General features: G+C 36.3%; 1 protein-coding gene across 1 annotated transcript in view; it reads left to right on the top strand.

Annotated features, from left to right (window-relative positions):
- The first annotated feature begins 246 nt into the window (after nucleotides 1–246).
- The window catches only part of LOC113073478 (synaptic vesicle glycoprotein 2C-like), a 24,784-nt gene continuing 14,977 nt past the window's right edge, over nucleotides 247–10,053 (top strand). The window contains exons 1-2 of the mRNA XM_026246374.1: nucleotides 247–634; nucleotides 6,080–6,820. Of these exons, the coding sequence (XP_026102159.1) occupies nucleotides 6,244–6,820 (577 nt within the window). The 5' untranslated portion in view covers nucleotides 247–634; nucleotides 6,080–6,243. The remainder of the gene's footprint in view (nucleotides 635–6,079; nucleotides 6,821–10,053) is intronic.

Genomic DNA, 10,053 nt, shown 5'->3' with positions numbered 1-10,053 from the left:
CTGTTCAAATCTGATCTAGGTGGTTCTACAGGGTTCTGTCTGGTTCTCTGCTTCATATGGATCTGCATGTGTTTTCTTCAGCACCATGGAGAGTTCCATTCCGAGCGTCCCGCGTTCTATTCCATCTCGCGCTTGGCGGGAGTTCAATCACGACGGGTCGCGTGCAGAACCCCAGTTCAATGTTTTTTTTTTTTTTTTTTTTTTTTTTTTAATTCTGACTGTACCGCTGAGGCGTGAGTGTCGGGGGAAGCGCAGAAAGTTAAAAACACGAAGCACTCCAACAAAAGCAGGAAAAAGCCCCAGAGCCTCCAGAGAATCGTGACTCGAGGAGAAAGAGCAATGCGTCACGGGTGGGTGGGGGTGTTCGTATCCACGCATTCAGTCATAGTCACTATGATCCTAAACGCGCTCATTTCGCTCCCCCGCCCCGCGTCGCGTCACATTCACCGGGGCTGCCCGCGATACAACTATTGATTCCATCTCTCTCTCTCCCTTCCTCCTTCTCTCCCTCTCTCCATCACTTCTTCTCAGCTTTTCTTTAAGTGCTGCAGAGAGCACTGCTGCTGCTGCATTGTGAGGAGAGAAAGAAAAACACTGAAGGAAGATCCGCGTTAACGCGTTCAGAAATCTGTCGGTAAGTGAGTTTTTCTGTAGCTTTACGCACGAGTCTAAAATCAGCGTTAAATCAACTTTAGCTGCATTCAGGGAACGTTCACACGGACGCGTTGTTGCGTTCGCATTTTTAAAAAGTTAGTATTTTTATCATACTGTAAGACGTCATGTTACGAATGCAACGCGAAGACGCAAATCCTATGCTTGTGTAGCTACATTAAATAATAATTAAAAACAGCATAACGCATCCCGTGTGAACGCTTCTTATTAAAAGCGGTGTCAAACCTGATTTACATTTATGACGTTTCGCTCGTGACCAATTTTTTTCCCCTTTAAGATTGCGACGTGAAAGTAGGCAAACCATGCAAAACGCATAAAAAATTACTTTATCTCTTTTGTACGTCAGTTAAGACAAATTTAAAATATGTTTTGGTCAAATATAATTAAGTTAGAGGTAATCTGCTAATTAAATGTGTGTTTATGATGTTTTTACAAATTAAACAAATTACTGTGTTAGGGAGGAATTTGAGTTTTTAATCAGGTATTTAACATTGCAAAATGTATATGCACCAGAAAAGTTTAGTTTTATTTGTGAGTCATTATAATTTCGTTTTGTACTTGAGAGGCATACATTTGGAATATTTGTTCAAGAGCAAATAGTCAAGATTTTAAAGCTTGAATGCTGTATTTTTTTTTCTTGTGTAAAAGGAGAAAAGCTTTTCCCATATAACAATTGGTATCTCTCAAGCTCCATAAAGGACCAAAAGAACATATAATTAGTTCGAAAAGGTTAATTTTCTAAGCCTTTTGAGAGCTTTGTGTGAGGAACAGACCACAAGTGATGTCAGTGACTTCAAACAACATGATTGGTTATTGAGACCAAACGTCACTGACAACAATATGAGAAGTTTACTAGTAAATAGTGACTTAGATTTGGTTCTGTTCCTCATGCAAAACATTATAAGACTTGAGATGACATGGAATATAGTTGAATGGATCACTTTTATTACAAGTTCACTGCTTTACTGGAGCTTGACAGATGCAAGCAGCTGTTTTGCATGCTTAAAAATGATTATTTTGACAGAAAGCTTGTACTATTCCTTTATGCAGTAAGCTTTGAAAAACCCATAAAGATCTAGCATTATTCTGAAGACTGAAAAAGACGAATGTGTATGTGTGTGTGTTAAGTTGCTCAAGGGCTCCCAGTGGTGTCCTGGGTTGTGGAAAGAGAAAACGAGTGTGTCACTTTAGGAACTTGTTCCCTGACAGAGCAAAATTTGTGTGACTGTCAGAAGCAGACAGAAATCCACCTGAAAATGTGTCATGGAGGCATGTGTGTGTGTGTGTGACAGAAAGATAAAACGGAGAGGGAGGGGATTGACTCCCATGCACAATGTCAAGACAGGCGAAATCTCATTACGGGGTGCAGCTTGCGTCACAGCCGGACTGTGATTGATGCCTTTTCCCGGTTGTGCTGGCGATTCACGCGCAGACTGATGACTTTTCGCCAAGTGGTAGTAAAAGGGTGAAGCCGGCGGTGCATGAAACAACCTGGCTGAGAGAAAGAGAGATGCGATGAATACACAACTATAGCACCGTCCTGTAACTGGAAATGTATCTTTGCTATAGTAAAGTGTCGTACTGAAAATGCATGATAATATTATTATTTTATTTTTTTGCACATGATGGTACCAAGGTATTCTTTTTAAGAAATATTTTGTGTAAATACAATAAACCATACACAGTACATGGCAATCAGATGATGCCTTAACTGCATCTTTTGCAGGGGGTTTTAGTAGAAATCTTACAGTGATGACCGGTTTTAACCGGCACATCTGCATTAGCCTGCGTTTCGGCTGCTCCTTTGACATTTACCATCTTTATGAGAAGACTAAGAATGATCTACTTTTATTCTGGTGAACAACATATATATTTAAAGCCAAATACTTTACATCCTATTCAGGTGTTCTTTAGGAAGTATCATAGTATATATTTAATTATATTTATAGACTTGCACTCTATAGATGCATCAGATTTTTTTTATGTTATACAATCACTCTCATATATGAGTGTGTCAGCTGATCAATAGAATGGATCAGACAAAGTGTCCCCCAGCACACAGAGCTGTGACCTTTGACCTGTAGTCTGAGCCACTGACAGTAAAGCACAGACATTCACTGGTTTTCATTTTCACTTAAATAGTGGTGTCCTGAGTTGTGTCAAATGAGTTTATAAATATAACAATATAAAATGCAGTCACACTTAATTTGAGATTCTACAAACTGCATATACTCTATAGTGGTAAAATAAACCATTAAAACTTTGTTGTAAAATGGCAGGTTAATTTTATTTAGGATACAGATATTATTTAATGTGACTCAATCCACTTCTTTAGGTTATTTTACCATGATACTTTTTAGTTTTATAGATAAATAACTGCAGTTTTTAACATTTTTAACCAATACTACAGGATTCTGTCACTTACCAAAATATAGATTTTTTTTCCACTAAATGATAAAATCCTCTTGAATACATTGCACAGTATGTACAGTCTGTATATTGTTCTTGAATTGCTGTATGATTATTGATGTTTTGTGATCAGCGTTTTGCATTCAGGGATTTTAAAATACCAGAATGAAAGGTAAAATTCAAGTTTAAACTTGCTTTAAAATGCTATGATTAAGAATGTTCTGTTCTATCTGGAACCTTATTTAATCTTATTTATTTTCATCCACTTTATATATCCTGGTTTTATTCAGGATGAAAATATGATTTATTATTATGACTCAATCCACTGAACTACTTTAGATTATATTAACTTTATTTTATTGTTCTATAATGTAACAATATCAAAACGTGTTTACAGAATGCAGTTTTTTTATTTTTCTGTAATAAGTGTCAAATTATTTCCCTTCATCCTTTTAATATATCCCAGTTTTATTCAGAATATAAATAACATGACTCTATTTACATTTCTTCAACATATATTTTTAGTATTTAAAGCCTTTAATATCTTCTGTACTGTAATGTAACAGCACCTTTTAACTCCTTACATCATGCAGTTTCACCACAATCAACTTTTTTTGTTGTAAGTATGCTTTTTACTGTATAGGTTATAGATCAAACTGTAGGAATCTGTCTACATTAGACACACACACACGAAACACACTCCATTGCCCTCATCCCATCTGTGCAGGCGTCCAGTAAGAGCCTCGCAGCTGCTGGAGAGTCCCAGTGACCAGTGAAGCCTTCGGGCATCCATCATTACATTACTGCAGTGTGTGTGTGTGTGTGTGTGTGTGTGGTCTTCAGTTGTGTAAGAAGTGATCTGTTTTGCGCAAGGTGAATCAGGGACAGTGGAAAGCAGCTCGACCTTCCTCGCTCAACTTTATAATTACTCACTCCAACACGTCGTCAAACACTAGTCATTTAGAGTTGAAGGTGTGTGTGTGCATATGTGTGTGTATTTTGTATTTAGTGCAATTCCCCATTTGTGGAGGGTCAAAGCGTTCTGCGGCGTCCCGTTCCGTCCCCACCCATGCTCATATCGGGGTTAATGCAGGAAAACGGATGTCGCATTGATTACATCAGCCCTCCAATGATGTCACAGTTACGTCAGGGAATGCCTTTATTTGGTATAAGAGGAAATGATGTCATGCTTTGCTGGTTTTTAGGTCTGGCTGTTGCCGCAGCGTTCCAGACGTGCCATTTTGAGGGGTCTTCTTTTATAGTTTTAATGTAAATGCTGCTTTTTTTGAGCAGATTTCTGATTGATCGATTGATCTGTTATTGCGTGTTAAGGGTGAAATCTCATATCATGTCTTCTTATAGTATTTCATGTTAAGTTGAATAGTGTGTGAGAGGGAAAGTGCGCGTGTGTTTCCCTCTGTGATTAATGAGGGCTTCTCCGACAGCATCAGCGGCCCGTGAAACACAACTCTGAGCTAGATCTGGACAGGCGAAGGTTTCGCTGATTTTTCAGGAAAGAGGCCGAATGCACGTCTCCACTAGAACAGTCAATCATTTCTGAGAATCGAATCTTTTGATTCATTTGTTGTGTTGTTTCGTCTTCATCTGCTCCCAAACCTTGCGATTTGACATTTTAAATATGTTTTAATAAATGACTGTGGTGAATATTACACTCAAGATTATGCTGATGCATTTAGAGTCTTAAAAAAAAAAGAGAAAGAAAAAAAGAATTGTTGATGAGATGCATTGCCAAGTATGCTTGCATGCACAAGAAATGTATCTTGGTGACAGAAGAATTCGTTGAGAAAAAGTATTTAAAAATAGTAATACAAATAAATAATTAATTAAATAGATTAATAATTAATAATAATTTTTTATACAGATATTTGAAACTCAGATATTTGGCTTACAAATGCAAGAGTTAATTAATATTAATCATATTCTAATGATGATTAGCATATTGGCCAGACTGAAATTCATCCCTATTTATCAAATGTCAGCTCAAATCAAGATGCACAAAACATTCTGCAAAATAAAATCTGTTCAGTCATTCTTGGGTTCAGCTTGTGATTGTCAGGAACTGTTTTTGGCCGTATATATTGTTCTTGAGTTGCTGTATGATTATTAATGTTTCTGGATTTAATGCATTTTGGTTTTATAGACTAAAACACCACAACTAGAGGAAATAAAAAGTTTTCTCCTTCTCAGGGATATCTGGTATCTGTGAGACCGACTGATCATTTTCAAAGAGATTTGCTGAGTGGACTTAGTTCAGAGAAAGCGTGTGTGTGTGTGTGTGTTTATTCTTCAGATGTGAGGAGATAAAGTGAGATGAGTGTGTGTTTCTGCCGGAGAGAGGAATGGTGCTGCATTGCAGCAGGGCTCTTCTGTGTTTGAGATCCTGAGAAGATCCTCCAGAAGTTTCCGTCTGCGTGCGCTGGTCTCTTCTTCTTCTTCATTTCTCTTTGACTCTGTCCTGTTCATGTCCACATCTCTTCCTGTGGAGGTTGGGCTCTCTGTCCTCTGCCCGCTGTGTCCGTCTGATTTATAGCTCTCCTGTGTTTCTTCAGGACACATGAGCAGGAACACCAGAGATCTGCAACGCTTCCACTTTTCCAATTACAATTATTGAGGTTAAACCAAAAATACCTAAAGTAGACTGACATTTGATAATAATTCAGAGGGGTTTTTTGAATGGTGTGTGTAGATAGATAGATAAAAGCAGTAATATTGTGAAATATTTGTACTATTTAAAATATCTGCTTTCTATTTGAATATATTTGAAATCGTATTGAATTTCATTTGGACAACTTTAAAGGTGATTTTTTTTGCACCCTCAGATACCAGATACTGTCCTCCTAACAAACCATGCATTAATGAAAAGCTTGTTTATTCAGCTTTTAGATGATGTATAAATCTCAGTTTTGACAAATATACACTTAGTTGTTCGTGCCTGCTGTAGAGAATGAAAATATGACTCTGTTTCTTCTTCCCACAGTTTCCTTCTCCTCTGAGTGAATGAAGCTGTCTGTCAGAAGGAACCGCACACTTCACACACATCTCCTGTCCGTCTCCAAACAACTCGAGCCATTGATCTCATCCTCTGAAACACACGTTTGATTCCTGACTTCTGCAATCACCAAACAGCTAAACACTGCACAGATGGAGGACCCCTACAGAGACAAGACGTCTCTGGTCAAAGGTGCTCGAGACATCGCCAAGGAGGCGAAGCGCCACGCCGCCAAGAAGGTCAACAAAGTGGTGGACCGCGCTTCGAACGAATACTCTAGCCGCAACTACAGCCGCTTCGAAAACGACGAAGACGAGGGCGCTGACGAAGACCGTTACTGTTATCAGGACGGTCAGGCTCAGCGGGAGGATGACGAGGGATCCAGCGACGCCACCGAGGGCCACGACGACGAGGACGAGATCTACGAGGGCGAGTATCAGGGCGTGCCTGCAGGGGGCGGGGCTACAGATGGGCGTGGCCTGCCTCTGGCAGATGGGATGAAGGACAAGAGAGAGCTGGACAAGGAGAGAGAGGCGGATGAGGAGGAGCTGGCGCAGCAGTACGAGCTCATCATCCAGGAGTGCGGACACGGACGCTTCCAGTGGCAGCTGTTCTTGGTGCTCGGCCTGGCGCTCATGTCTGACGGAGTGGAGGTGTTTGTGGTGGGCTTCGTGCTGCCCAGCGCTGAGACCGACATGTGTGTGCCCAACTCTGGAGCCGGGTGGCTGGGTGAGTCTGCCCTGAAAACACTTCATTTTATGACATGGAAGAGTAAGAAAAATTAAAGTAGGTTCAAAAGAAGCCACATTGCCAAGCAGGAGAAAACACACCCCACAATAATGTCAGTGCAATTAAACTACAGCATTTCTATTAACAATGAAATATATTATTGTGATCCGTTGTAAATTATTAATTGAACATTGCATCTTTTATCATATGTGACCCTGGAGCACAAAAGAAGTCAAAATTATAAATGTTTCTTTTATGCCAAAAATCATTAGGATATTAAGTAAAAACCATGTTCCATGAAGATATTTTGTAACTTTCCTACTGTAAATGTATCTAATAATATAACTTAATTTTTGATTATTAATATGCATTGCTATGAACTTCATTTTTTTGCACCCTCAGATTCAAGATTTTCAAATGGTTATATCTCGATCAAATATTATCCTATTCTAACAAACCATGTATCAGTGGAAAGATTATTTATTCAGCTGATGTATACAGCTCAAATTTTAAAAAGTTAACCTTATGACTGATTTTGTGGTCCAGGGTCACATATTTTAAGTTGCCACATTATGCCAATTTTGTTCTGCTTTAGGTTTCAGAGTCAATTTTAATGGTTAAATTGTCTAATTAACTGTTTTCACAAAATTTATAAAATTTAGGAACAATTTCTTAAAAGTTTGACAAAAATTGACAGTTTTAGGACCTTATGTAATCCGTTTTTATTTTTTACCAAATTTTATGCTTTCGATTTTATTTTTCTAGATTCAGTTTTAGAGGTTTAATTTTTAAAAATGATGTCTAATCAGTTAACTTTACTAGTTAATTAAAATATTTACAATAATAGGGCCCTATAAAATGTATTTTAAAAAAATCTTTCTCAGTTTATAAAATGTTTATTAATGTTTAGTTTTGTATATTAAACAATTGTTTTTTATTGCCAAATCAAGTTGACTCTTGATCTCACATTAAAATGAGCAAAATCACAAAACCAGTTATTACTTTAATAAGCATTAAAATACAAATAATATATATATATATATATATATATATATATATATATATATTATGTAATGTAATGTAATATTATATGTAATGATTTCCACAACAACATGAAGCAGCACAGTCTTCAACATTGATAATAATCAGAAATGTTTCTTGAGCAGTAAATCATCATATTTTCATGATTTCTGAAGATCATGTGACACTGAAGACTGGAGAAATGATGCTGAAAATACGAAATAAATTACACTTTAATATATAGTCAAATATTAAACAGTTATTTGAAATTGTAATAATATTTCAACATTTTTACTGTATTTTGAGCAAATAAATACAGCATTATTGGGCAGAAGAGACTTCTTATAAAGATTTTTCTAATAAGGCACCGACAAACCCAAACTAGTGAATGCACCTCTGTAATCTTGAGCTGGAGTCTGTAGGAGTTGAGCAGAGCTTCTATTATTCATCTCTGTCTTTGTACCCACACGTTTCTGTCTGTATTCACATGCAGTAAAGACGACAAGCTGCTTTTTTACGCCCTTTGATGTAATGAAGGGTTTTTTCCTTGTAATGTGTGTGTGTGTGTGTGTGTGTGTGTGTGAGGGCTTGTATATGGTGTGTAATGTGGGTGGTTGGGTGGCGTTTGCCAGCGATATCATTCTGTGTCGTGCTTGTTTGAAGGTTCGTGCTTGTATGAATGCGTGTGTGTGTGTGTGTGTGTGTGTGTGTGTGTGTGGGCAGTGACTGTCGTTGTATTGTTCGATGATCTCTTTGGGTCTGGATGAGTTTATTGTTTTGGCAGCAGGTAGAGCAGCACATGTGTGGGTAGATTTTAGTCTATTTAAGAGGAATGTGTGTGTTTCGGTCAGTTATTAGTTGAACACTGGGGTCTTTTACCAGGATTTTAGGTTGCTTTGGTAGTTGCCACATGATGTATTTTTTATTTTTATTTTTTTGCTCCCAAATTATTATTTTTTTTTTAAAGTTTACATTAAATTATAGTAATCAGAAAGCATAACCAATTAACTGATTTCCCAAAATACAACTGTGCAAAGTGTATTAAATGTGTAACAAAAATTAGGCTGCAATTTTTAGGGCCCTATATAAAGGTCTGCACAACAGAGGTTTACTGTTTAAATTAAAACATGGGAATTTTTTTTTGAAAAATGTGTGATAGTATTATTATTATTATTTTTATTTATTTTATTTTATTATTTATTATTTTGAGAGATAAATTATGCTGTTCAATACTAATATATTTCTTCCACAATTTCTTCAAGTTAAAGCAGCTTTTTATTTTGATGAATTGAGTGAAGATGTTTCTCTCTGTGTGTATGATATGACCATAGTTGGTTTTTTTTGCACAAAAGCTTTTGTCTTTCAACAAGGACAGGAAAAAGACTGGTCACTGGAAACTTATTGCATCATGTCTGTGCAGGATATATGGTGAAACAGATATTTTATGATTCGTGTGGTTGTTCAGCAATGCAGAGCTCATATCCTGATTTCATCAAACAATGTACAGTACTGCATTTGCATGTTCATTTGACTAAGTGTAGTTGTTAATCAAAGAATGACGTCTCTTTCTCTGTGATTGGTTCATGCAGATGCAGATCAATATTCTTCACTCAGACTTGATTAACTCTCATGTTCTCTTATCATTCACACACAGGCTTTGCTTCAAATCCCACAGAGTTTAAAAAATAAAACAAGAGCAATGCTGACTGTAAATATACCTGTTGGTCCATTTCATTCAATATTCGTTCGTATTTTACAATACTTATTATATAATATTTAATGTTTATAAATAATATGTAACATTTTTTTAACAATGACAGTACATTTTATCACTGCTATTATAAATATTGAATAAATCAAATAATTAAATTTCTTTAAGTGAATTATTTACCAGATTTGACAAGTTATCATGGTTTACAAAAAGAAAAGACCAAAATAGAAGTAATGTAGACTATAAGAATATATTGTAGTTGTTTTAATATGTACTGTATATTATGTAATGCTTTAAATAATATTTACTATTTAGTTATTTAATACTTTTGTACTTTTATAGCTGATGTTGAATAATGCATATAATTTTAATAACAAATTTGCATGGATAATTTAATAACATATTTTATGCTAGATTCTAAAGCAGCATCACATTTATCAAGGTGAAAATAAATTAATATATAATATAATTTATTATATAATTCTTTTTTAGTGATAAATCT

The sequence above is a fragment of the Carassius auratus genome, unplaced genomic scaffold (genome assembly GCF_003368295.1).
Source record: "Carassius auratus strain Wakin unplaced genomic scaffold, ASM336829v1 scaf_tig00012262, whole genome shotgun sequence".
Lineage (NCBI taxonomy): Eukaryota > Metazoa > Chordata > Actinopteri > Cypriniformes > Cyprinidae > Carassius > Carassius auratus.
The sequence above is the reverse complement of the archived record's forward strand: the minus strand, read 5'-3'. Positions and strand labels throughout refer to the sequence as shown.